This window comes from Mesocricetus auratus, unplaced genomic scaffold (genome assembly GCF_017639785.1).
Source record: "Mesocricetus auratus isolate SY011 unplaced genomic scaffold, BCM_Maur_2.0 Super-Scaffold_100004, whole genome shotgun sequence".
Taxonomy (NCBI): Eukaryota; Metazoa; Chordata; class Mammalia; order Rodentia; family Cricetidae; genus Mesocricetus; species Mesocricetus auratus.
In genome coordinates this window covers 109,992,784-110,020,489 of record NW_024429189.1, presented here as the reverse complement: position 1 = coordinate 110,020,489, position 27,706 = coordinate 109,992,784, and the positions used below count along the sequence as shown (strand labels likewise).

Here is a 27,706-nt window from a genome sequence, read left to right as displayed (position 1 = left end):
TGGGAATGTGACTCACTCATCCCAGAAGCACTGGGCGTGCACACCCCAGGAAATGAATCATAGTCATCCAAGATCAGCAGTGAATGGGAAGTTCCCCAGTTATTCCCCCTCAGTATAGAGAGTTCCACAAGTCTCCAGGATTTCCAGCAGGATCATGCCTTGTTGTTCACAATGGTGATCTATCTGCCTGTCTACACTTATGGACTTTGCCCCCAACTCTATATCCCATTGCTCTCTGTCTGTGGACACCATCTGATGAGAAAGAGGAGACTGGATGAGTGGAACCTCATCCTATTGATAGTCAGAGAAGTGATTAAGTTTTTTTCTTTACATTTATTATTTATTTATTTAGTGTGTGTATCTGTGTGTGTCCGTGTGTGTGTGTGTTCGTGTGTGTGTGTGTATGTCCGTGTGTGTTCACGTGTGTGTGTGTCCGTGTGTGTGTGTGTGTGTGTGTGTGTGTGTGTGTGTGTGTGTGTGTATTCACTTGTACCATTGCTTGTGGTCAGAGGACAACTTGCCGGGGTGGGTTCTCTCCTTCTGCCACGTGGGTCCTGGGGAATGAACACGTGTCATCAGCCTTGGAAGTAAGTATCTTAACCTGCTCAGCCATCTTGTCAGCCTTGGATCAGAGATTTTGCTTAGGGAGTCTGGAGATATTTGCTTAGTCAGGTCAGCTTTTGCCTTTCCGCTTCGTCTCAGAGCCAATTCCTACAGTGTCACTTCAGGAGGGATTCACCCTTGGGTGTGGCTGTGGGAAGACACTGATTCAGTCTTTGGTGCTTTGTTCACACTCCTGTCATATAGTCACGTTGCTCATGTAATTAAACACCCAGAACAGAACATTTTTGGTTCTCAACAGCATATATGCCAAAGCAAACCAATCTTTGTCACCTCCTTTGAAGGGAAATAAAACCCTCGACATAATACCTAAATGCCATGGCCAGAGTTAGTCACATGCTCAGCCTTTTGATGGAGCAAGAACCACAGATGGTTTTAAAATAGATATTCAAGCTTGTACAACCTCTATAACTCATTGCCACATAATGTACCTAGAAGATTGCTGGCTACCAATAAATCCCGAGTTTGCTCATAGGTTGTGCTGTCTCAACTGAGATGGCTTTAAAGCCTTACTCTCACCTTTCTTTAAAATTAACGACAATTTTGACTGATGTAGTTTCTAGGTACATGTGTTTACTTAAAATAATGAAAAGCATTCAAAGGTTGACTTTTGTGCATGCAGTTCATGTCCCTCTGTAGGTCCCTGTGGGAAAGATCAGGAGGCCCTGGGGTCTGGGACAGAAAAGATGGAAAACAAAGCGGCCACCTTCAGGGTTACCAGCTTCTACATGTTCAAGAATTCCTCGTTCCAGAGAAGAGAGGAGGGGCCTGGGAAGGAGGCATTTGAGAGGAGGCTGGAGTGTGGAGAGGCTTGAAGGAAAGGAACACAAAGGAAGAATGCTGAGAGTGCAGAGAGAGAGAGAGAGAGAGAGAGAGAGAGAGAGAGAGAGAGAGAGAGAGAGAGAGAGAGAGAGAGAGAAAGTTTTGTTTTGTTATATATTCAGGGTTGAAGGAAAAGTGTTTTTACGTTGAAGCCTTACTTGCCAGTGATTTTAAAGAACTCAGATCTCCATTCTTTAGCAGCTGTGTTTTGATGGAAGCCTAGGATTCCTTTGAAAAAGCTGTCAAGGATGATTGTCAAGGGCACCTTGAACTTTAATTATCTATCTGGTTCCTTTCTCAAAAATAGCTGTAAAGTTTTGGATGTAGCTGAGCAGTAAAGTTCTTTCATGGTGTGTGCAAAATCCTGGCTTCCATCCCCAGCACAAATATCCTGGACCATGTGGACTGGTGGTTCTGGAACTTCTCTGTGTGCCCTCAGCCCCTGGAAAGGGTGTTGGAACCCTCGAGAGATCATTTGTGTTTCTAGCCAGCTCTCAGGTACTATGATCTGTTTTGTGAACCATCTACTCTGTTGTGAACTCACACAAAATCAGGGTTGGATTACTTTCTCAAATTAGACAGTTGACACAGGCAGCTGGTTCTGAAAAACCTAGATGCTTCTGTTGCTGCAGCGTTTGGAAATTCAGCTGACAGCATCTCAGGCATAATGAAAACACAAGCGTCTACACATTTCTGCACTCTGGCACAGATAAAAGAACATGCTTCCAAAACAAATTCTCATCATATCAGCAACTGCACAGTCCCAAAGCGCCGACTCACCTCTGGGATTGTCGGGCAGTTTATTACATGGTTGTTTTCCAAGCAAGACATGTGCTTACAGAAGCACCTGATTAACTCCTATTTTAAAGACAAGTATTGTATTTTTTATCATCACCACAGGGGGCTTTGAAATATTGCTTCATGGATGCTAGTGCTGGTCCTGGCTCGGTTCCCAGGGGGAGATGTGGGAAGATGATAGGTGTCTGGTAGAATGGGCTTTCCACTTGGCATCCCAGAAGAGCCCAGGGCAGGTCCAGTCCTGTTAGTTTCTGTTAACCGTGGAGGAACCCACTGATCAGCCTGGTCTAAGTGCTCTCACAAAGGAAGACTTTAGGCTTTGAACTGCACTTGCTAGAGCCCTAAGTTCCATGGATTTGGTTGAAGAACCATTAAGGAACTGGAGCTGCTGGACAGACGGGCTGTCTGTGGCTTTTTATGATCTGCAGGAAGATGATCCTATGTGCTTAGCATGTATAAGGTCCATCTCCATCCTCATCCTAAGGGGGGAAAACAAACAAACTTCTTTGCTTTGATCTTACACAGTGGTTTCTGTGGTATACTTTACCTGAAGGAAGGCACCAGTGGCTTTAAAAATGTGAGCAGACCAATGCTCTCCAAGGTCTCATCCATCTATAAGATGCCAAGTGTTTGATCTCTCTTAGTAATAACACAAAGGACAAGGGGTGCTTGGAATCCCTTTTCTAATTCTTCCTCAGCTCCAGTAATTATGGATCAAATATAGGTTAATTTTTGGAAAGAGTGAACATCAATAAGTCTCGTCCATTCTATCCTTACTGGCTGAAAAGGGACAGAGGGAAGGGAGAAAACATCCAAGAAATTGGCTATGTGTCTTTGTATGACACTCCTTCACCTCTGTGAGGGGATAATCCCAGCTCCAGGGTGGTGAGTCATTGCACATCAAACTGATGTTCTTTTTTTTTTTTTTTTGGTTTTATGAGACAGGGTTTCTCTGTATTGTTTTGGAGGCTGTCGGTCTAGCCCGGCCTCAAACTCACAGATAGCCGCCTGCCTCTGCCTCCTGAGTGCTGGGATTAAAGGCGTGCACCACCACCGCCCGGCTTCAAACTGCTATTCTTGAAGGAGGTGGGGGTACAACCAGAGTATTAATTCCTGCACAGCCCCCAGTCACCCACAGAGGCATGAGAGGTCTCCCTGAAGATCCAGATCTCTAGCATTCTAGATGTAAATTCAGCCCTGGCTGGATCCCATTATAGATTCAGAATTTCTATATCTTGGCTGTCAGCATCAGACAATCGGGACTCATCCTACATCTGTGGTCTTTTATAAGAACAGTTAGAGAATCAGGTGACATTCCAGAGAATACCTGCCAAGGGCTTTGCTGGACCACAGGTCAAAGTGGGGGGAGTGTCTCAACAAATCCTGGCATCCACTTAGCTTGGCTAACTTAACTGTCTCACTGGAGAGTAGTGTTTCTTAAATAGTTTGACTAAACCAATATTCACCTTTATTAATGAGACACCATTACTAGCATTCATCATGAAAAGCTGTTAAGAGGCCAGTAAAAAAAAAACATTTGGCAACGTCTCAGATATTAGCAGGTGTGCCTGGGGAGAGTTGTCTTGTGGGGGTGGGGATTTCCAATAAATCTGTAATGTCACACTGAACACATTGAAGCACTTAAGCCAATTCCAGATGCCAGCACAATTTTTAAGAAGCTATTATTGTTTTATTATTATTTTAGAGTGTGTGTATGTGTGTGTGTGTGTGTGTGTGTGTGTGTGTGTGTGTGTGTGTGTGTGTAGGTCAGAGGACAACTTTGTGGAGTCAGTTCTCTCCTTCCACCTTTACGTAGATTTAGCTTGAAGCTCAAGTTACTGATGGCAAGAAACAGAACAAATATAGATATTCTGTAAATCTGTTATTTGGTATGTGAATGTATTTAAACACTTGGCTTTTTCTAAATAAGGTTCCTCAAGCCTGGCACTGTGGACCTTTAGGCTATCATATTCTTTGTTGTGTGAGTGTGGTGGGGAGTGAGGGACTTTTTGTTATGGTAGGATATTTATAGCTGTCTTCTGGCCTCTACCATTCAAGTACTGACCATAATAAGTATCTCTGGATGTTGTTAAATGCCCCCTTGGATGCAAAATCGCCCTGTATCGAGAACTGTTGTTCTCGACCAGGTCCAATGACTAGCTTAGTGTTTTATTCAGAATGCAGCATCTAGGACTCAGTGGGGAAAAACACTTGCTGTATATAACTGCTGAGCTGAGTAAGATCCCAGGAACCCATGATGGAACTCCCGAAAGTTGTCTTCTGACTTCCACACACATTCAAGATGGTGCATGTGCACACACCTCAACCCCGCCTCCCCAAACACACACACATAGGCCAGGGGAAGAGAGAGAATATGCAGTGTTCTAGACCCACAGAACAAGACTCTGTGTTTTGGTAAGTTCCCGTGGAGTTCCTGTGTTCGCACACTGGTTCACAGCACACCTGAGTGCTCCTGATCCTGAAATGGCTCTTTTTGTTGCAGGAAGCTGATGAAGCCTTACTGCGTAACCTGCACCTTCAGTTGGAAGCACAGTTTCTGCAGGCGGATATCAGTGTGGCCAAGGACAGATACAAAAAGGTAACCAGCACATGTGGGAAGCCCTTACTTCTAGAAGACCCAGTTTGGGTTCGGTTGGACAGGAGATTGCTAGAGTTGGCAACCTGTGATTACATTCCCCTGAACTGGCATGTGCTGGCCACTGGGCAGCAATTACCCAGCCTGAGGTGTACAGAGAGCATCCGTGGACAATGTCAAGATATCCAGGGGATTGTAATGCTGGGTTTTAGTGTCTGCGCTGCACATTGTAATCTACAAAATTATTTAGATGGCTCTATTTCTGCCAAGCAGTCAACTGTGTTATCTCAGAAAAATGCAAAAAGGGAGATTTTGTTTTTTAAGGTATTGTGCTACAGCCCTTAGCACTGCCTTAGGGGCAGCCAGCTTTATTTAGGAGCCCCCTATTTCAGAGTGTCCTGATCTTTTCCCTTCCCTATCAGACTCACACAGGTCTGAGGCCAGGGACCTTGGCATACTGGAAAATAAAATCCCTGCACTGTGTAATTGTGAGTGAGCAGCCTGGCCTTCTAGGCTGCTTGCTATATTCAAGATTCGAGTGGCATCCCAGTGCCGCTGTGTGGGTTAACAATGGGTTAGTGGAGAGGTAATGCCGACTCTCCCTGGCCTCTTGTCTCTTTCTGACTGTCCATATTGTAATCTGAACCTTAGGTCTGTTGTGTTGTGACTTAACAGGAGAAACCTGGAGACAGGAAGGGGTTATTTACTGATGAGGCCAGAACTCATGGTTTCCTACGATCTTCCTTGTTATTTTGTAGAAAAGAGGAAACAAAACCCAGGAAATGAACCTGTGTAGATTTAGCTGCAAGTTGCTGTGGCAATGAGGACCCTTTTCCTAGGGTGAATGGGGAATTTAATTGGCCTTAAGACCCCTGTGTGTTCTCAGCCTAGGCTGAAATTTCTTGGAGACACTTTCCTTCTGTGGGGTTCATTGTTTTAGGGTCTTTGTTTCACTGATATGGTATCTGCACCTCTTTGCCAAGTACCTTATTGTAGAAGTTGGAAGCTGCTCTGTCTCATAGAAAATGTGGGGGGACTTCTATACCCCTGGAGCAGTCTCCTCCAGTGGCTGATGGGAGATGTAAGGAAACTCCCTGGGCTCCACTTGTCTGGGTAGCAGGATTTGGATGAGATTCTCAGCAGCACAAGCTCTGTGCTCACAGGAATGCAATAGGTGGCACACCCTGCTTGTCCAGTGTCTGTCCCCTGTGACTTCCCTGTCCCGTTAGCCACATCACCCTGTATCATTGCCTAGTTCAGCTGTCCACACCCAGATCTTTGTCTGGGGAACACTTCTAGGGCCCAGCAAACCTGGTGTTGCCCTCACCCCTGCTTGTGTGTGCTTTGGACTCTGAAGGTTTCTCTCTCTTTCTGGCATCCTTCCAACCTCTCACCAGGCCCATGCCTGATTCCTCCTCCACACATTGTAGCTTCCTTGTATTTAGCTTCCTTGTATTTATCCTGAGAGCAATGCCTGGGGGCAGTCTCAAAACAGCCCAAAGCACTCTGAAGGCATTTAGAACAATGATTACGAGGGTGAGAAGCTTCCATTCTGTTGGACCCCAGCCTGGTTTGGAGGGACTCAGGTCAGCCCCTGCGGGGCAGAGCCTGAGATGGTGACCCATGTACAACAATTTTATTAGTGGAAGGCTAGGCAGATAGAGTGAGAGGGGGAGCATTGGTCTCATCTGGAGGCCAGAGGTTGGTCTTTTTCACTTATTGGCTGGGGCCTATGGAGCTTTCTGGGCAAGGCTGTTTTCTGTAGAGGGGCTGTGTTATCTGTCATTGCTCGTAGCTGGGAAAGGTGCATTGGCTGGTAAGGTTCACCAGGCCTCCCTACAGATAGTTAGTCCTGTTTCATAAAAGGATGCCCATTCTAGGAGACTTCAAAAGCTTGCCCGAGAACACACACATTTGGTAAGTCATTTAGCCTCAGCATGGCTGGCTAAAGCTGCCCCTCAGTGCAACACCACCCTGTGCTGTCAGGATCCTCTGTAGCTTCCAGTCCTTTCTTGTTTCCTTTCCTCTCATGCACTCGCCATTCAGGGCTCCGCGAAGCCAGGGGCCATGCGTGAAGGTAACTGAAGGGAAATGGCAAAAGAAACCAAGCCTCAGTTTACTCTTCTGCCCTGTTCTCCTGAAGATGTGGGACGCCCACTCCAAGGTGTCCTCCCTGGCAGCTGCAGCCGATCCTTTTGTGGTCACAGCTGTGGGAGAGAACACGCGAAGGCACCCATCCCTGGGCTTGCTTAGGATGGGAGGGAAGGATTTAGGCAGCTCAACTAGTAATGAAATATCCTTTCCCTCTGCAACAGAATCTTCTGGAAATCCAGACCTACATCAGCATCCTGCAGCAGATCATTCAGACTGCTCCTCAAGTGACCCTGGTTACTGGTGGGATGAGGGAGGTAAGAATTGGAGCCATGGCTCCAGTCCCTGGGGAGGCCATACTCACATTCTTGTGGACTGAGTAGACCTTCTCAGAGGTTCAGGAGCAAGCACTGGGTCAGACTGTTAGAACCACAGTAAGTTAACCCCTACTTCTGAGTGATGTTCAGGTTTGAGGTTTATTCTTACATTGTTGGTTGCAACTGTAAATGCTAATAGAGTTGAGAGGACATAAACTATATTCCTTAACATTACCTTAGGTATTTTCTCTTAGGGAGCATGTTCTGTTCTCTCTTGCATACTTTATAAGTGACTGCTGAGCTGGTATTCAAAATGGTTTGTTGTATTAGTTTCTTTTCTATTGCCAATGACACAATAATAGCCTGAGCAAGCTAGAAAGAAAAGAGGATTGCTTTGACTTATGATTCTGGAGATGTGGGGTAAAGGGGCTTTTGTCTAGTCACAGTGTTTTTGCTGGCAGTGTCCAGAGGTAGTGCAGAGCACCACAAGGCAACAAGTCCTGTGTGTGTGTGTGTGTCCTTTGATTTCTTGCTTCTCATAAAACTAGCAAGATACATCAAGGGAACTGAACCCTGATGACCTTATCCAACCCTAATTACTTTCTAATGGCCCCTCCATTGTCTTGACTAAGCTCCCCTCTTTTTGTTTTGAGACAGTCTTGCTCTATAATCCCAGCTGGTCTGGAACTTTTCCTGCCTTGGCCTCCTGAGTGTTGGGATTATACCATCTTCTCAATGCTCACAAATGGTATTAAAATCCAGTATGATTGCTCAGAGGGCACAAGCCATATTTCTGTTGTAGCAGGCCAGTGTTGCACTCCATCTACTTGTGAATGAGCTCCTGTTTCGCATTCCTGTCAGTGCTAGCTATCTCAACCATTGCTTTGGTCCTTGTTTTATTTCTCTGCTAGGTATGCAGTGCATCTGGTTGTGCATCCTCCAGCGAGTAATGATGTTAAGCATCATTGTATGTGTTAATTTACTATTCATGATGTTCTTAGTATCTGTCCACCTCTTTTGCCTGTTCCCAAAGTAGGGTTGTGCAAAAGCCTGTTTGTGTGGCTATGAAATGTCACAGGCTGAATAATTTATAAGTACAGAAATTAGTTTCTCACAGTCTGGAGTCTGGGAAATCCCAAGTTCAAAGCTCTGGCTTCTGGTTAGGGGCTATCTTGGGCTACTTTGGTGGCAGGTGCAACGGGAAAAAGAGACAAGTTCCTAGTCCTTGTTGTCAGAAGAAGAGAAGTGGGAGAAGCCACTCCTACAAGCTTGTTCGCATAGGTTCGAGTCCATTCCTGAGGACAGAAAACCTACTCATAGGCCCTAGCTCTGAACTCTGCTCTGTGGGAGATTCATCTGGGGGACATACAAACAGTAGGAGGCTGTTTGTTTTCTTATTCTCTTTAGCAGTTTGGTCATAAAATTGAAACTTCAGGACATTTAATTAATATATTTGCAAGGGTCAGCTCTGTTCATGACTGTGTGAGCCTATGGCATGTTTGAGAGATGTGAAATCCTGTTCCCAGTTTGAAACGCCCATTTCCTTTTTTAGTTAGTTCTCTAGTTGTTTGGCAGGAGAGTGGGCATTTTTGTACATGTAAACAAAGACAAAGGGATGCAAATTAAAATGAAAATGTGGGCTGGATATGCAGCTTAGTGGTTGAGGGTGTGCTTGGAATGGTCAAGGCCTAGGTTTGGCCCTTGTCACCAAATATAATGAAAGAAATAAAATGCTACCATGTCCTTTCCCTGGTGGTTAGGGTAGGCTGGCCAAAGTTTGGTAGACTGATTGGTTGGATTCCAATAGTGATTTTTGTTGCTTGTTTTGTTTTTTAAGGATGACCTAGGACAGTGATTCTCAGCCATGGTACCTTTGCAGTTTCCTAGAAGTGTGCTCAAGCCATGCCCCAAACCAGTGACTGGACTCCTTAGAGCAGAACTGTGTTTGGGGTATGCAGAGGGCAGACAGACTGTAGAACCAGAGTAATAGGCTTGCTGTATGCTTTAAGTGTTTTCATTTTAACTTAATAAAACGAAAACAAACCTAAAACCTCAAGGCTGAAAGATCACCACCCCCAGTGCACTCATGAACTTATAGCATCCCTCATTACCTGCATAGGATCTGCACAAGACTATGCTGATCAACATAGTCATGGGCAGGGTGGAGTCTAACCTTTCCCTAAGAGATATTGACTGTTGATGGCAGTGGAGGAGGATACTTATTGTCATCAGGGTGGTGTCCACCTATGCACTGGAAAGGGAGATTTAGAATGTATCCTGTTCTTTGTGAATCTTAGCTCAAGAGTTCTGCACATTGGTTAGTTAGATAGACACTGGCTGGTTAGTTAGGTAGACACTGGCTAGTTAGGTGGTCACTAGTTAGTTAGGTAGATACTGACTAGTTAGGTAGACACTTGCAGGTTTGTTTCATTGACTGTTATTTTTTTCTGGAAATTTGTAGAAGTCACACTTGCACAAATGAACATTATTAGGGTTTGAACATGATATGTCTCTTACAGACTCATGTGTTTGAATACTTGTTCCTTAGTTGGTGGCTTTCTTTTGGGAGCTGTGGTAGTTTGAATGTAATTGACCCCCCATAATCTCATAGGGAGTGACACTATTAGGAGGAATGGCCTTGTTGAAGTAGGTGTGGCCTTACTGGAGGAAGTGTGTCATTGTGGGGGCAGGCTTTGAGGTCTCCTATGCTCAAGCTACTCCCAGTGAGACAGACCACTTCCTATTGCCTGCAAGATGTAGGAATCTCAGCTACTTCTCCAATACTATGTCTTCCTGTACACTGCCATGTCCCACTACAATGATAATGAACTGAACCTCTGAATTGTAAGCTACCTCATTTAAATGCTTTCCTTTATAAGAGTTGTGTGCTCATGGTGTCTCTTCACAGCAATGGGAACCCTAACTAAGACAGGAGTTTATGAAATCTTTAGGAGGTAGAGCCTAGCTCAGGGAAGTGGACCAGGCCTTAAGGGGTTCAGTCTGTAGTTAGTGGACGCTCTTACTGTGAGCCTGTGGCAGTACATCATGGAAGGAACAGAAGGAGAGAGAGAAAGGGCCCTGGGACCCAGTATCTCCTTCAAGGCTATAACACTCGCCACCTAACTTTTTCCCACTGGGGCTCCCTTCTAAAGGTTTCACCACTCTCCATGGCGCCTTAGGTTGGTGATCAAGCCTTCCACACACAAACTTTTGATGTCCACACCATAGCCCTTCGTGAGGTGTCTGTGAGCAGGGGCTGCCTTCTGTAGACCCCACTTTGAGTTGAAGGCCTTTGAGACTCATTAAGAGGAGAGGCAAGTCAGGACAGGTTGTGGACACGTTGGAAGGGTTCCTTCTGGATTTCTGGATCATCCACAGCCAGTGTAGCAGCCTCATCAGGGTGTTTGACTTCCCTTTCACCTTTTGGGGCCAGACGTCTCCTGCCCGGTACTGTGGCATAGCTCATGGCTCAGAGCACAAAATGATTTTCATCTTCATAGGCATGTAACCCAGAGCCAAATGAGCATCTGCATTCCACCGTTTTCTTTCCACAAAAGGGAAAACGGTGGCTTTGAGAGTCAAATGTCTGTCTGGCTAGCCAGTGTGTCGCACAAAGAGGCCTGTACTTGTGTCTCCTGATCTTTGTTGTCTGGGCTTCACTCTTGAGTAGTTAATGGTTCAGACAGTGGCCACCGTAGGCCTGTTTGAGTCAGCTTGGACTGTTGTCACAGGACCCTTTAGTTTATTGCTCAAAGTTCTGGAGGCTGGGACTCCAAGATCAAGTTACCAGCAGAGTTGGCACCTGTTGCTGGCTCTCCCTTGGTGCGTGCCCACATGGTGGTGGGTGGGAGGGTGAACCTCCTGTTAACTCTTCCTTTTCTCATAAGTTCTAGCTCCTAATGGAGCTCCGAGTCCATGACCTCATCTGACCCCAAACACCTTCTAAAGGCTCCCACTCGCCAGTGTCTTGGCAAATCAGGAGGCATTGGCACGTGCACTTGGGGAATAAGAGAAGGGGACTACCCTTTCCATCGCCCCTTTCCTCTTGGTATTTCTCCTTTGTATGAATCTGAGTCTGGTCTCCTCATGCAGGAGAAGCTGCTGACAGAACGGGAAGTGACTGCCCTGCAGAGCCAGCTGGAGGAGGGCAAGGAGACACTCACCCACCTGCAGGCACAGAAGGCTGAGCTGCAGACCCAGGTATGTTCCACATTGCTATCAGGGGCTTCTACACCTTTTATTGAAATGAACATGCGGGCATAGGTATCCATTTCTGTGATTGTCACAGACGCAACACACCTGTGTGACCTGCACTGTGTGACCAGGTGACCAAATGCCTTGCTTTGCCCTGGGCTGAGGCTTCCCAGCATGTGTATTTTAGCACTTAGCAAAGAAGAGTCCTGGGGAAATGGAGATAGGAACATATGGTCACCCAGACTCATGGTATTCTCCTCTGTCTCCATCGCATCATACCTTTCCCTACCAAGGGCAACAACCCACACTGACTCAAGTCTGGGCATTCCTGTTTCTCCTCTCCCGATGCTCTCTCCTTTGGAATTGGTGATGATGGTCCAAGCGAACGCTCTCATGGTGGTAGGTGGGTGGGCTGTTCCAGTGTTTGCCTCTCATTAGATGTCTGCTAACAGGAGGCTCACGTGTCTGTTTCTTTCACGGCTCATAGCCTTGATTCCCTCACGGTTTCTTGTTTCCTTGCAGATGGGCACAGCGGAGGGAAATGTCGGCTTCAAATGCTGCACTTCCTACAGCTGGGTAACCACAGCCCCAAACCAATCAATTGGCATTTAGTAGGCAAGGACACCCAAGGAACAAGAGAGTACGATCTAAAATTCTGACTATAAAGCCTGTGATGTCTAGATTGACACATCACATGGGCCCTGCCTTCCTGCCCGTTGCATCAGGAAATCTTAAAACTTTTCCTGGATTCACATTTTACCTCAATCTCTGACATCCTATTTTCTATGCCCACTGGGCCCCTCACAAAGTTCTCACTGTGCAGCATTCTGAGGGGCCACTGGAAAGCAGTCAGGGACAGTGGTTGTCCCTAGCTGAAGGACACAGGGGAGAAACTGAGTCATGACCTTCAAATGCATTCTTCTTAGGACATAACCACAGACAGGGACTAGATACTTTTTGGTGACTGTGATTTCCTCTGAGAACCTGAAAAGAGAGAGAAGGGGGGAGGGGAGAAGGGAAAGACAAATAAATGCTTATGTAGAAAATGTGTGGTGTGTGGTGGTGTGTGTGTGTGTGTGTGAGATGTATATATCGTATGTGTTGTGTATGTGGTATATGTGTATATAAGGTCTGTGTGTAATGTATGAGTATGTGTGATGTTAATGTATTTGCTGTGTAAGTGTGTAGAGTATAGTGTAAAGTGTGTGTGATATGTATATTACAAGTACATGTAATGTGAAGGGTGTGTGTGGTATGTTTATGTGGCATGGTGTTTGAAGTCTGTACATATGTGTATGTGAGATGTGTGTTATCAGGCATACCTGTGGCATGTGCGTGTGACTTTTATATGAAGTGTGTGATATATCTATTTAGGGCATGTGTACATGTATGTGGGATGTGTGTATTGTATGTGTGCTTTACATGTGACTGAGGAAGTGAGTATAGGCTCAGTCATGGTTCTGGAAACTGTGGTTTTCAAACTGTTAATTGCTACTCATTGGGTATAAAATGAATTCAGTAGAATTGACTTGTATAAAAAAAGAAGACAGCAACAACATGGAACTCAGAATAAGAAGGAACAGAACGTATGGGAGTTAAACATGGAAAGTTTACTTTGGGAGACCTTTGTCTTAAATATATGTGTATATACTTGACTACATGTGCATTTGCTCAAATACACACATAGGATGTGTCTTACAGTGTGAAATATGTCACTTTCCATGGCCAGGGTGGCAAAGTTGAAAACCACAGCCCTAGGTACTAACAATATGATGGAAAATTCTAGTTCTTGGGGCAAAAAGAATGTTCTTCTTTCTTTGTGTACACGTATGTTTTTGTTGACTATTAAAAATGTGATATGTATATGGAGTGTGTGATGTATCTATGTAGGGTATGTGTGTACGCATGTGGAATGTATGTATTGTGCGTATGTGGTATGTGTGACTCAGGTGCATGTCATGGTCCTGGAAACCCCGTTGTTTTCAAACTGTTAGTTATAGTTCACTGGGTGTGAAATAACGGGATTAGACTGGTTCCTGGAACAGGAGGTAGAACTTTCTGGTCATGGCTGTTTTCACCTTCTCCCATTCCTGAGACTTACAAGTTTATCTGTGTCTAAGGCTCTCACATTTCGGCCTAGGTCCTCCTCCTCCCCCTAGATTTTGATAGTCTGTCGAGGCTTGTGGACCCCTGCTCAGAAAATGTTGTTAAAGGCAACAATATATATTAATTGTTAAAAGCAAGCCAATTTTATAAAGATTGTTGTCAAAAAATAACCAAATGACTTCATGTGTTTACACCTGTCCTTGACTTGAGGGGTCATGTTTTGATGAGTCCATGGCAAGTTGAAATAGCCTGAGGTTTCATGTGGCCCAACTATCTATTGCGCATCCTGACCTATCAGCACAGTACCCTAGACACTGTCTGGTGTGTCCTCTCACAGCTGACTCAGCTGTGGCTTGCTGCCACCACTCTGCTCTGCAAGGCGGCAAAGTGCAAAACAAGAATTATGAACTCCACAGAGGCACAGCTGTGGAGTAAAGGGGGCCAACATCAGCCTGAGACTGTCTGCAAGTGCTTCTCAGTCGCTTGTTAGTATCTGAGGGGACTGGTCTTCACATCCCCACAGATGCTGAAATTCACGCATGCGCAAGTCTCTGAAGTGTTTTGTATATAACCTAAGCAATTCTCCCACATAGCTTTAGCTCAACTCTAGAAACTTGCAACACCCAATATAGTATGAATGCCATATAAGTAGTTTTTATCTTTTATTATTTAGAGAATAATGACAAAATGGCTGTATATATTCAGCAGAGACACAATTGAAAATATTTTCAATCTCCAATCGGTCAGGTTCATGGATGTGAACTCCTCGGATACAAGGGAGTTCAGGGGCAAAATACAGCTGTGGGTCTAATGAAACCCAGGTTTGCTGCCTTCACAAGGTTGCCACAACCCAGGTGCTTGAAGTGGCTCTTGCATGTGTTCTCACTGTAAGTCAGACAGAGGGGTGAGCATGCGTGGGCTCTCTGTTCTGGATCTCCCAGGAAGAAGTAAAGGAGCGGATGCACCTGGGGCGAGCTGGAGGACCTTGTGGGAGAGCTTGCTTCCAGTGTCATTCATCAGTCATGTTGGTGGTGGCGTCACTTCTGCCAGTCTGTAGTAGGGAGGACCCCGTTCCCTTGCTGGCTTTGCCCATAGAGACTACATTCCTTGGCCCAAGGCCGTACCATCTTCAAAGCCAGCAGCTTTGCATACAATCCTCCATTGTCTAACTCCCTGGCTTCAACTTCACTTACCTGGCTCCTGCCTCTTGTATGGGCTTATGTGGTTAGGATTAATTTAAATGCCTTACTTTTAAAGAAAGACTAATTATGAATCTTAACATGTATAAAGTCTGTTGCCAAGTAGTATATTCATGGTTTAACATTAGGGGACAAAGTTCACAGAGACCATGATCTTGGCTAATTAGCTCTAATTGAAAACAATAGTTTCTCATAGTCACTGGGTGTAATAATAGACACCGGGTGGGTGTGTATCATGAATTTGCAGGTTTCCAGGTGATGCTGATGGTTCTGCTTCTGGAACCATGTTTTGAGAACTACAGGTGTAAATATGGGCCACTGGAGGTGTCAGGGGTGTGGTGGGTGTTGGGGGGTGGTTTGGGGTACATCAGGGTTCCCTGACTGATCTGGTGAGTTCCAGGCTTGCTCCCTCTACAATGTCATTCAAAATGGTCGTCTTTGGAGTTTTGCTGGAAAGAGCCTTTGTGCTTCCACATAAGTAGCTGACTTCTAAGGGAGATTTGGCCGTAGCCTTTTCAGCCAAGCCAAGGCTAGGACTAGGGACAGGGCATTTGGCAGGGCTGCTGCAGAAGGTTTTATCTCTGGTTACAGTTTTGATGCTTTCAGAATATTCCACGGTTAGGGTCTTCAGGCTAAGGTCCCTTCCTGGTCCAGCAGCATCAGCATCATCTGGGAATTTGTCAGAAATGCAACTCCCGTGTACATCCAGAACAGCTGTAGCCTGTTTTAATCCCAGTTTTAACAAGTACTCCAGTCCATCCCACAGGCATTTGAGAGATTCTAGATGCAGCATAAAAGATCAGAGCCCGAGATTGGAGCTGGGGGCCCCTCCTTCAAGATGCCCAAGTTCCCTGGAGATGTCACTTCTTCAAGGTGGAGGAGGAATGACAAGTAATTCCATGTCTGGAGAGGACCAGAAAACAGTTTATTGATTGCCCATGCTGCATACACCCAGGCCTCTGTTTTTTATTAAGGTTCTCATCACCATCTAGTGGTGAGATTTGGAAGCCAGCAGCTCAATCAGTGAGGAACACGTTTCTCCTCTTCCCTTAAACAAGACAAAACAAAGCAAAGCAAAACAAAACACCATATTTATCTGCTTACTGTGCATGAATGTGTGTGTGTGTTTGTGTGTGTATGTGTGGAGTTCAAAGGACAACTCTCAGAAGTTGATTCTCTTTCTTTTATCATGTGGGTCTTGGGGCTTAAACTCAGGCTGTCAGGCTTGGTAAAAAGCACCATTACCCACAAAGCCATCTTACTGGCTGTATTATTAATACGATTGCTTTACATAAATTAACCAATTTATTGTTAGATGTTTCAAGTAGTAATGCTTCTTTTGGTCTTTTAGTTCCTTCTGTCCTCTGGTGGCTGACTGGATTGTGACAGCAGATGTGGTGTTGTAGGTCCAGGCCCTGCCAGCCATTGTTTTCCCCCAGTGCAGATGCCTGTGGCCCATCCCTTCATCGTGGTTTTGTCACAGAAGGAACAAGTGTACTGATTGCAATTTTCTTCACCGTTTTCTAGAGGGAGGCACCATAGCTGGTCCCTTGTTTACCAACAGTTGTGACCTTCTTGGTGCATTACGTCATGCCATTGTGATCTAAGGCTGACCTGGGAGAGTCTCTTCCCCCTTATAAGTAAAGGTCTTATACCCGAGGACATCATTGTACTCAGAGGGCTGGGGTTGCAGTTTGCTGCACAGATGGGGCATGTTCAACTCCTGCATGGGCAGAAGCTTTAGTGTGACTCATGCCCTCTACCTGCCTCTCTCTCCTGGGCCTCAGATGGAGCCTCCAGGGAATCCTGACCACTCTTCTTTTCTTTGGACTCCTCCCGTGGCACCTGCTTTTTTAGGAATACTTTTTTTTTGGAACTCTGTTTCCTTTTTCAGTGCCAGGGACAGGTGTTTGAGGTGCAGCCGGTCATTGGATCACCTGCAGAATTCCGTCTCCTCTGATAGCCTGGTTAGTGATGACTGGCTCCCAGAACACTGCAGAGAGAGATGTACATGCTAAGCAGTGCCCCTTAGCCACAGCCAAGCTTGTGAAAGTGAAGCGGGCTCTTTTAAAATATTCTTTATTCCGATGCATAGTGTCTGTTACTGAGTCATAAAGTCACACTGGTATAGACAGGAGCCTAGATTCATAAACAGATGCCACATCCTTGGACACCAGGGAAGCTGGATGTGGGAGTCAGAAGAATCCCGTGGAGTAGTAGCCACCTGTTAAGGCTGGAAGGTGGCTTAGACACGTGGCACAGACATGATGCCACCTGAGGACATAGCCTCTAAAGCATGCATACTTCTTCAAATGAACAACCAACCAGCAACTGTCTGCCACCAGGACAAAAATAACAAGCCATCAAATCACAGATTATAGAGAGAGGTCAGACTTGTTCTGTGGGGTAGGAGACTCTGGAGGTCTTTCCAAATCTCTAACTTCATTCTCATGATAACCCTTTGCTATTGGGCTTACAGTTTAAAAATTTTCTCAATGAAAACACTCAAGGAAATCTCTGCATGTGGTCACATTGAGTCCCATGTGTATTCTGTGAAGAGAGCTGGTGTGTCTGACTAGTTTGTAGGGAAGTTCTTATCTCAGTAATGGACCAGCTCACCCAGCTCCTTACAGCCTCATCAAGGAAGAGCTGCTTGTATTCCCTTGCTACTGAGTCATACCCGTGAAGTGGCAATGTACCAGGGTCCTGGAGTGGACACACATACTCTCTCTCTCTCTCTCTCTCTCTCTCTCTCTCTCTCTCTCTCTCTCTCTCTCTCTCTCTCTCTCTCTCTCTCTCCCCCCCGTGTGTGTGTGTGTGTGTGTGTGTGTGTGTGTGTACCTGCTGCCCATTGCTCACCTGTAGCCAGGTGGATGATGGGATAGGAAGGCCACAGTTTCAGGAATGTCTCTCAGTCTATACAGTTGGATTTGCCTCATGCTGTAGTGTTGATGGGAAAGCCACTTCACTGGTATGACTCAGTAACAAGGGAATATAAGCAGCTCTTCCTTGACAAGGCTGTAAGAAACTTGGTGAGCTGATCCATTACTAAGATAAGAACTTCTCTACAAACCAGGGCTCCCACTCTAGACAGGGAAGCCATACCCAAAGAGGACCTCATTTTTTCTTCTGTCCTTGATTGAGGAGCATTCCAACACGTGAAAAAGATGAACAAGCATGCTCTCAAGCTTTGTGTCTCTGTCCCCTGACACATGGCCACACACATCCCCTTGATGTCACCAAGAAGCAGCTCTAAGATTCAAGCCCCAGAAGGGTCTTAAAACCCCCTGTCTCTGGTGTATGTGATCTCAGTGTATGGGTGAGGGCGAGGGCTGCCCTGCAGGTGGCAGGTGTGACTTGGCACTTGACATTCAGGTGACGGTTGGATGGAGATTGATATTGGAGGAGTAGAAACCTGTGACAACTGGCCTAAACAGGAAGTTGTAGTTTGAAATAAACTTAGATTTCTACAAGGTTAAAATTTCTACCTTGTTCTGTAATCCTGTCTCAGCCTCCTCCAGTGTTTTGTAACCACAGAGGACAATGAGGAAATCCAGCAAATTCACAGGGATGCCATACTTCCAGACTGCTGACAGTACCTGTGCTGAGGCCCTCCCTGTGCCCCCTGAGCTCCTGCTGTGAGGGACAGTGTCTTAGGGTGTATGCCTTGCTGACTGTGACGATTTGGAGAGTTCTGGGGACCAGACCCCCTTCCCGCATTTGGGTTTCCTGGATGTATTGTCAGGATCTGATTGAAGGTCCTTGTTTTGGGGGAGAGCCCGTGAGAAGTTCCATTTCTGTGGATGGTGCTGACTTTGATGATTTGGTTCAAGTGATTCATGCTGCGTTCTCCACTGGAAGGTCTCCCCAACCCCCAAATGGACTGGTTATAACAGGAAGATTATGACATTTGAGAGCTGGTGCACAGCAGGGACCAGGAACCAGTATCCAAGGCACCGGCTCACTGTCTCCCTCCTTCCTCTTCCTTCTCTTGGCACAGGCTCCTACATATCTGCTTATCTCCCCTCTTTGGTTTCATTCTCTGTCTGAGGACATTTCTCTCTCAGCTTTTCCATGTACGTTACACAGGTCATTGCTTCAGAACAGCAGCCTCAGGTCCCCCACTTGCATGTCTTTGAAGTAGTCTGGAACCTGCCTCTACTTCACTGCTTTTGAGATACCCCTTTCTGCAGCCCTAGGGGAGAAGGCACTCGATGGACTCTCCCAAGTGGCTTCATCTTTGGTTCCCAGCCCTTTCTGTATTGCAGGGTGGAGGCAGGCAGATCCTAAGAGCTTGCTAGCCAGCTAGCCTCACAAAAATGATGAGTTTCTGGTTCAGTGAGATGCTTTCTTTTGAAGACATCTAGGGTAATGAATGATGGAGGAAGATACCTGCTATCCTGTTCTGGCCTCAGTGTGTGTATGGGTCTATTCACCCACACACTCAGTGCATACCACACCTCCATGCCCCCACCCATCCCACACATATATACACATACAACATATATATCCCTACATATACACACCACACACACCATACTCATACACACATCACACATACATATATACGCCATATACTCATATACACATACATATAGACACGAGTACATACTCCTCACATATACATCCATACATACACATTAGTACACCACACACATATTACACATCCTCACACCACACATCCATATACATACCACACATGATACATATACATGCAAATACCCTTCTCACACGACACACGCACATTCATAAAAGGATTCAATCCATGTATCTATCTGCTCTATTATCCATGCATCTTTCTGATGTAATGGATCATTTCCTAAATACCTTTATAAGCCAGATTTCCAAATATTACTACTGATGGAAGAGTCCAGTTGTCTTAGCAATGATTGTCACCAGCCTATCCAGTGTGCACACTTAGGCTTGGATTCAGGATGCACCATGAAGTGCACAAGCCTGGAGATGGATATAGATCACTGTCTAGGCCTCTGTAACTTCAGGCATGATTCATGGACCATGACCATCAGCATCCCATGGGTGCTGGTTAGAGATGTAGCTTGCTAGCTCTACCCCTAGAGTCAGAATCTCTGTATTCCCATGCCTGGCAACACTAATGCATGGAGCAGTTTGAGAAGTGTACTCTTGGTAGAAGCAGTAGTTTTGCTTTATTTTTTTAAGGCTCATGCATGCCTAATTGTTTTCTTCTTGAGATGATATTTTAGCAGTCTTATTGCATATAGTAAGCTTGTCACTAAGTTCATATATAGGCTGTTCACATTCCCAGAAGCTCTTGAGAGTAATGCAAAATGTCCTTCTTCTGTATTCCCACCACATCTTAAAAAACTTAATTTAAATTTTCATGGTGTGTATGAGTGTGTATGTGTTATGTATATTCCTGTAGGCATGCACAGAGAAGCCAGAAAAGGATGCCAATTATTTCTCTCTACCACTCTTGACCTTATTCTTTGAGACAGGGTTTCCCACTGGTCCTGAAACTGCACTTCAGGTAGACTGGCTAGCCAACAAGCTCTCAGGATCTTCCTGTGTCTTATCCCCCTGACATTGAGCTTACCAGTGTGTGGGGTCATGCCTGGCTTCTGCATAGATGCTGGAGATTTGAACTCAGGTCCTCTTGCTTGCTCTGTAAGCACTTACACTCACTGAGCCATCTTGCCAGTCCCCAAATTAATTTTTATCTATCTTGGAAAGATGTGGTTAGTTTCATGCAGTTTGTGTTTGCCCACAGACAACATCCCTTGAACAAGCCATTAAACATGCTCATGAGTGCTATGATGATGAGATACAGCTTTACAACGAGCAGATCGAAAGCCTACGGAAGGAGATAGAGGAGGCTGAGCGGTCTCTGGAGAGGTCGTCCTATGACTGCAGGCAGCTGGCTGTGGCACAGCAGACCCTGAGGAATGAGCTAGACCGGTATCATCGGGTCATTGAGATCGAAGGTAACAGGTATGGTCATGTATTTGTATGCCTGTCTACATCCATCTCCATTCTACAAATCTTTGTTGAGTGCCCACTACATGCTGGGTACAGTTGGAAGGACTGGTGATGTGTTGGGTAAGGAAACTCAACCACCCCCGACTTGAAGACAGGTGACTCTGTAACAGAGGGAGTATGGCAGAACACTGGAGGAGATTTGGGCAGAGAGAATTGGAGGGGTGGTGGGGGACAGTTGCAGACATGCCTGCTATTTTAGGAAGGCCGGTGCCCCCTGGGAAGTGATGGTCTAGCAGGTGAGATCATGGGTTTGTGCCTCCTCTGCTGCATGGCACTGAGGAGTGGCTAGAGATGCTGCTATTGCTGATAATGCTACCCTTGTGATTACAATGTGGACGATCAGTGCAGGACTCCTCCGTAAGAGAACTGTGATAAGTCCATTAACCCTGCTCTCGGCTGGACATTTCCTCTCTCTCTACCTAGGCTGTGTGGGCAGCTGTCTATAGATAAGCCTCAGAGAATAGGCCAGGCTTGGAGTTGTGGCTCTTCAGCATCAGTCTTCCCGCGCCTTTGGATTTAGGTTGAAGGAGACTCGAAGTCCTTTTCCAAGGACCTCACAGCAGAGTTCCTCCTGCTCCCCGTTCTCTAGTTTGGCTGTATGTGCCTGGCACAGACGCTTGGAAGGAAAGGAAAGCTTTTGTTTGTTTCTCTCTCTGACAAGAGCCACGTGTACTGGGGGCAGCTCCATGTTAAACTTCTGTGTTGTGGACACTTATCACACCTGTGAAAAGAACTTGAGAGCTGCGCTTAGTGTCCTTATGAGTTTTTGTGTTAGGGAAAAGGCATCCCAAAAAGTTAATGGTGTACTCCTTTGGTTGGCTTGTTAGTTCCAATTCTGGAGTAGATTAAAAAAAGATAAAAATGTTACAGAATGGAATAAGCAATTACTGAGCAGTCTACCTAGATCCGTAATTTCTTACATATTCCTCAATGTCTTTAAACAGTTTTTTATTTTGCACATTACATATTATTTAAAATGTTTGTATTATTTATACTAGCTATTATTTTATGTCCTATATCCTATATATCATATGTATGTATATTATATTTGTATATATATGTGATACAGTATCCTAAAAATATATGTACCCTGTAATATTGTACATCCTATATAGAATATCTTGTTTGTCCGAAATATCTCAGCCTGGATTGGCTCTTCCGTAATTGGAAAATGAAAGCCACAGAGTCCATCTGATGAAGAAATGATGCTTAGATTCTAAGTAGTCACTGTACAGTGCCCTTGGCCTTTTCATAGTGTATGACTTGAGCTCAAAGACGTGAGGGCTTCCTCAGTGTCCTTGCCCAGTTGGTAAATGTCTATGCGGTTAACAGTTTGTGGTGTGCAATTTATGCACACTTCATCTAGAGAAACTTTTTTTTGCTCAAGATGTGAGCTCAATCTTGTTCCTCACTTGTTTGTTTTGACAACTTAAAGATGGTGCTACATTCTTTCTGGTTCTCCTGCCAGGTTGAGCTCTGCTTTCCTTGAGACCCCCATCTCTCTGATCACCCCAAGCCATGGGGCCTCTCTCAGCCTTGGATCCAGTGTGAAAGGTAATGTGCCTCATGCCTGGCCCCTGCCTTCCAACCCTGGCTTCCTCTGCTTTTGTCTTATGTCTAGGCAATTTCATCCTGCTTGCCATCCGTGCTCCTTTCCAACCCATCTGGGAATTCCATGTGCACATGTGTGTGTGTGCAGGTGCACATGGCTGTGCATGTGTATAGGTCCTTAAGTGACACTCTGTTTTGTTTTGCTTTGCTTTGTTTTTGTGATAGAGTCTCACTATATAGCTCTGGCTGGCCTGGAACTTGCAATGTAGACCAGGTTGGCTTCAAACTCTGTGGAGATCTGCCCACCTCTTATTTCTGAGTGCTGAAATCAAAGGCACACACCACCTTTATTTATTTGGACATTGTCTTTTATTTCCCTGAAACTTGCCTACCAAACCATCTGTCCACCCCTCATCCTCCTGCCTCTGTCTCCTATCACTGGATCATACCACCACACCTCTTTTTTCCTCCTTTCATGGGTTCTGGAAATTGAACTCAGGTCCTCATGTATGTGCAGAAATCGCTTTTATATGAGAGAGATGCCTTCTCTGTCTCCTTGATCTGTTCCCTTGAATAGAATACGTAACTGAGTCAAGAAATTATAAAGAGAAAAGTTTGTGGGGGATAGCTCACCCAGGAATGCCAGCCTTAGTATGAGACATTTAATGCAGAAGAAATACAGATACATATCCATTACTGAATTTGATAGCATTGATTCTTTCAGTTCCAAATGAAGGGAATGACAATCAAGGGGTCATCACAGTTAGGTTGGGATACTGTAGATAGATGATGTCTCCAAACCTGAAGCCACCTGAACCTGACATAGGCCCATCAGCCTTGCCATGTGCTTCCTTTGAGAGAGTTAGAGAGATGGCTGTGTGGAGTGAGTTCCCATTGTATCCTCTGGATCCAGGTGCTGTGAGAACAGTAGGGGGATGGAACCGAGACTGGAGTTGTCCCTGCTTGGTGTCATGGTCCAGTATTGCGTGTCTCTCTGTCTTACTCCAGTAGAGGGTGAACTGTGAGTGCCAGGAAAAGGGGCACTTTTCCTTCCCTTTGGGGAATCCAGAGCGATCATATGACTCATGTAAAGTTTCCCAACTGGTTGAGCTGAGACCTCAACATGGATGAGAGATCTGTGGCTCTTTCCCCTATTGCTGGACACTTACCATCAGCACAGTTGTCATGGTTTTCAGTGAATGTCATCATTCCCTCTCATTGACACATTGTTGGCTTACTGCCTGTGTGTTTTTCCTTAGATATCACCAGGGCTGTGCAGGATATCACAGGAGCCAAACCAAGACAAAAGGCCTTCCCCAAGAGCCTTCCAAAAAGAAAGGAGATTATAGCTCAAGACAAAGTGGATGAAACACTGGAAGGTGCACAATTAAAAACCCTGCAAGAGCCAAACCCAGTGCAGGGGGAACTTAAAGTGGACAGTGATTCTCATCTGGGGCCCGGGGGTGGACATGAAGTAAGTCCAGTACTAGAAGGGGGTCCTGAGGATATGCCAGATGGAGGCCAGATAAGCAAAGCCTTTGGGAAGCTATGTAAAGTAGTCAAAGAGAGAATAAGTGGCCCCAAAGAGCCTGTGCCAGAACCACCCGCTGACCTCTTCACCAAAGGACGGCATATACTGGTCACAGGGGATGCCAGTTTTGTGGACCCTGAGTTCTACTCCTCCTCCATCCCAGCTAGGGGTGGGGTGGTGGTTTCCATTGAGGAAGACTCTATGCATCATGATGGCCACGTGGAACCCTCACCCGGGCAGCCCATACTACCTGTGAAGAATGGAAAGGGGGCTCCCCAGGGCAGGGAAGGTGACCACTCAAGCCATCAGCAGGTTAAAGATAAGAATGGGATCGGGGCCAAGGAACCAAAAGACCTGGAAAAAAAAGATGATGATGGCCAAAAGGAAGATGAGGGGCCCAGGAGACCCTGTCCTGTGATCATACCTGGTCCTGATGGACCACCTACATCCCGTTCACAAACGTCTGGGTCCAATCAAGATGGATCAGAGGGGCCTGGGAATAAGAGCAGTAGCCTGCTGGCAAAAAGCCCTTCTAAGGCTTTAGCTTTTAAGAAGGTAGAGGTGGTGGAATCCATTGAGAAGATTTCAACAGAGAGTATTCAGACATATGAAGAAACTTCTGTCATTGTGGAGACTGTTGTTGGGAAGCCAAAGGCCAACAAGAAACCGGGAGAGAAGGGCTCTTAAAATGCCAGGGCTTGAAGGAAGAAAATATCTGGGGCCAGTGTAGGTGAAGTGCCTTGAGATGGTTCCTGTTTGGATTAGATCATAGTTGACCTGTCTGGCATTGCCAGTGACCTTCATTAAAATGCTTTTTTTTTTGCTTGCACCATATTCCTTGTCTAATTAATAGGGCCTTGGGTCAGCCATACTGAGAACAAAGATGCTCTCTTAATGGCCACCACTCTTCCTTCTTTTAGGAAGGGACATGCTCTTTAGCATGCTTCATTATTTGTTTGTTTTTGGGACAGGGTCTATGCAGCACAGGTGTCCCTGAGCTTTTGATCCTTCTGCCTCAGCCTAAGTGTGGGGATTAGAGGCATGGGCCACCATACTGGAATCAGCATGCTGCATATAGATTCATTAACAGAAAAAAAGTAGTTGGTGGCAATGGCTCATTCATTCCATTCAAAGCACAAGTGTATGTTCATGTGACTGAGGGTTTTGTTAGACATGAATTGATGAGAAATTATAAGTTTGGGGTCCCTTAAAAGCTGGCCCTGAAGTAAGTGTGTGTGTGTGTGTGTGTGTGTTACTAAGTACATGAGCATGTGTGTGAGTGTTCATGTGTGCTTGGGTATGTGTGTGTATGTATGTATGTATGTATGTATGCATGTAGTATGCATGTGAGGACTAGAGGACAATGTTGTTGTTGTTCAGGTGCTGTCTACCTTGTCTTTAGACAAGGCCTCTCGGTATTAGAGTTTACCAATCAGGCTAACCTGGTTGGGCAGCAAGCTCCAGGATTCCACCTGTCCCTGCGTCCCCAGCATGCCTGGCTTTCTATCAGTCTCTGGGTGATTGAAGTGATGCTTGAGCTTGTGTAACCGAGTCATCCTTGAAGCCCTCACTCACCACACAAACATTTGAACGTGGAAAGTTTCTTTGTAATATGACCTCAGGAGGAGCCAGGTGGGAAGTAGAAAGGGAGTCATGAAACCAAGACTGCCAAGGGGCAGGGTGCTGTTTCCAGGCAGAGCAAGCAGAGCTGAATTTCACTGAGCAAGTTTGGGGACAAGAATAGAGCACTAGTGGTATCGACTTGCCACCTGCTGTCAGTCAGTGGGAGGTGGCTGCTCCAAGTGTTAACTTTGGAGGCCAAGGATGTCCTCAGGAAAGGAAGTGCATGTGGCTTTTGGAATTCAGTCACAGACATACATGGAAATGTCAGAAATAAAGAGGGTATAGGCAGAGCAATGAAGCCGTGTGCCTCTGTATATGCACCAAGTGTTCTTTTGTGTAAGATGCTTACAGCTTTTTCACCCAGGAAGTACAACTTTTAGTCATGTTTCCAAAGTAAACTTGCATGCTACTTTGTAAATGCTGGTTTAGTGAAGACCAAGGGGGAGTTATGTAAGCCCAAGGACCTGAGTTCAGATCCACGCACCATGTATGAGGTTGGAAACAGTGTTGCACTCCTGTAATCCCAGTGCTGGGAAGGAGTGTGGGGATGGATGCAGCCTGAGTTCTGGGGCTCACTGGCCAGTCAGTCTAGCCAGGTGGTGAGCTCCAGATCCAGTGAGAGACCCTGTCTCCAGATAGTGTAGAACAGAGACTGAAGAGGTCACCTGCTTTCTCCTCTACCACCGTGCATGCAAGTACACCGACACAAATGTATACAAACACTCATACATACATGTTAGAAGCTAGGGACGTAGTCCAACAGGCACTTATTGAGCGAATACTACAGATTTGTTATGATTTTCAAGTAAGAGCATAGCCCTGCTACATTTGAGAATGCAAGGTCTTTTGTACATAGATACACACACACCACATATACACACCCCTACACCCCACACCCAAACATACCCACCACACATATATACCATACACACACATACACCACACACACACATACACATACCACACATACTTACACACACACACACACACACACACACACACACACACACACCCTTGCTATGCTAAATTCTATAAAATAGCAATTATACAAATCATGGAAGTTTATGAAAAGTGTATGCATGTGATGTGGCTGGGCGTTGAACCCAGGACCCTATACCTGGCTAACTATACCCTAAGCTGCCTGTATATATCTAGTATTCCATTAACAATCTAGAAATAGGTTTTAACTTAAAATGATTAAAAAGTTGTTTCCTAACATGGATGCTCCAAAATACACGAGGGACCGAGTAAATGTGCTGAAGCGGATTGTTGTGTTGGCCTCAGAAGGGGAAACAAGCGCCCGGGAAGACAGCCGCACACTGTGTGAGGAAAGTGCCAGGGTCACCGATGCCATTGTGGCACTGCTTTGTTAGGAACAACACAAGACGAAAGTGTTGCCTTTCATCCTGAGGTAGAGCCTTAAACAGTCTTGTTCCAAATTCATTTGAGGCTTTGGTTTCAAGAAAGAAATATGCTTTTGTTGTTCTTTCTGAAAGATGAATGGAGAAGCCAGCCCATTCTGCATTTGAAATATTTATAACATAAAAGCGTAAGAGAGAATGATGTGAGCCACTGGCTGGACCCTGGGATGCAGAACCGTGGGCCCATGTGTCTATTATATAAGACGTTAACAGCCACCGAAAGCCTTTCTTTTCCCCACTAAGCTTTTTTTTATTGTCCAGGCTGTGTTCAGTGATGATTCTTATACAAAAAGGCAGGGGGTACCATTTTGAATTGAAAGGACATTTTTATATTATATTTAATCAGCCAGGAAAAGTAGCCTGGGAGTCTGTCCTGACAGGCTTTGTAAAGATTGTAGGGAGGGACTAGATGTGGCCCTGCTCCCCAACCCTGTTGTTCTAGTGTAGGAAGAAGAGGATGCAGAAGCAGACAGATAGTACGTGGGAAAATCAGTACGTGCAATGAGGGAAGTCAATAGGCAGGAAATGGTGCTCATCTGGCCTCTGCCTCCCACACTGACCTCTTCTCCTTCTATCATATCCCTCTCCCAACAGGCCAAGGTCATTCCCATCCCAGAGTCTTTGCATTTAAAATTCTCTGTGCCTGGAACGCTCTTCCCTCAGATCTGCACAGGATGCCCCATTTTATCATTCAAATCCCGGGGCTTTCCTGAGGGAGAACTGAAGCTCCTACCCTAACTCAGATGACCAGTTGTCATGGCCATAGCTATATGTGTGTAGATCCACCAGAGTTGGCTCCAGCTTCATCCTGCTCAGGCATA

At 45.6% G+C, this 27,706-nt stretch overlaps 1 protein-coding gene and 1 pseudogene across 1 annotated transcript in view; one reads left to right on the top strand and one right to left on the bottom strand.

The window, feature by feature from the left end:
• Bfsp1 (beaded filament structural protein 1) overlaps window positions 1-24,673 on the top strand; it is a 38,188-nt gene extending 13,515 nt beyond the window's left edge. Inside the window, exons 4-9 of the mRNA XM_040746397.1 lie at window positions 4,745-4,840; window positions 7,153-7,245; window positions 11,338-11,445; window positions 20,491-20,711; window positions 22,228-22,313; window positions 23,570-24,673. Of these exons, the coding sequence (XP_040602331.1) occupies window positions 4,745-4,840; window positions 7,153-7,245; window positions 11,338-11,445; window positions 20,491-20,711; window positions 22,228-22,313; window positions 23,570-24,528 (1,563 nt within the window). The 3' untranslated portion in view covers window positions 24,529-24,673. The remainder of the gene's footprint in view (window positions 1-4,744; window positions 4,841-7,152; window positions 7,246-11,337; window positions 11,446-20,490; window positions 20,712-22,227; window positions 22,314-23,569) is intronic.
• LOC110340628 lies at window positions 16,018-16,809 on the bottom strand (annotated as a pseudogene).
• Window positions 24,674-27,706: the final 3,033 nt, after the last annotated feature.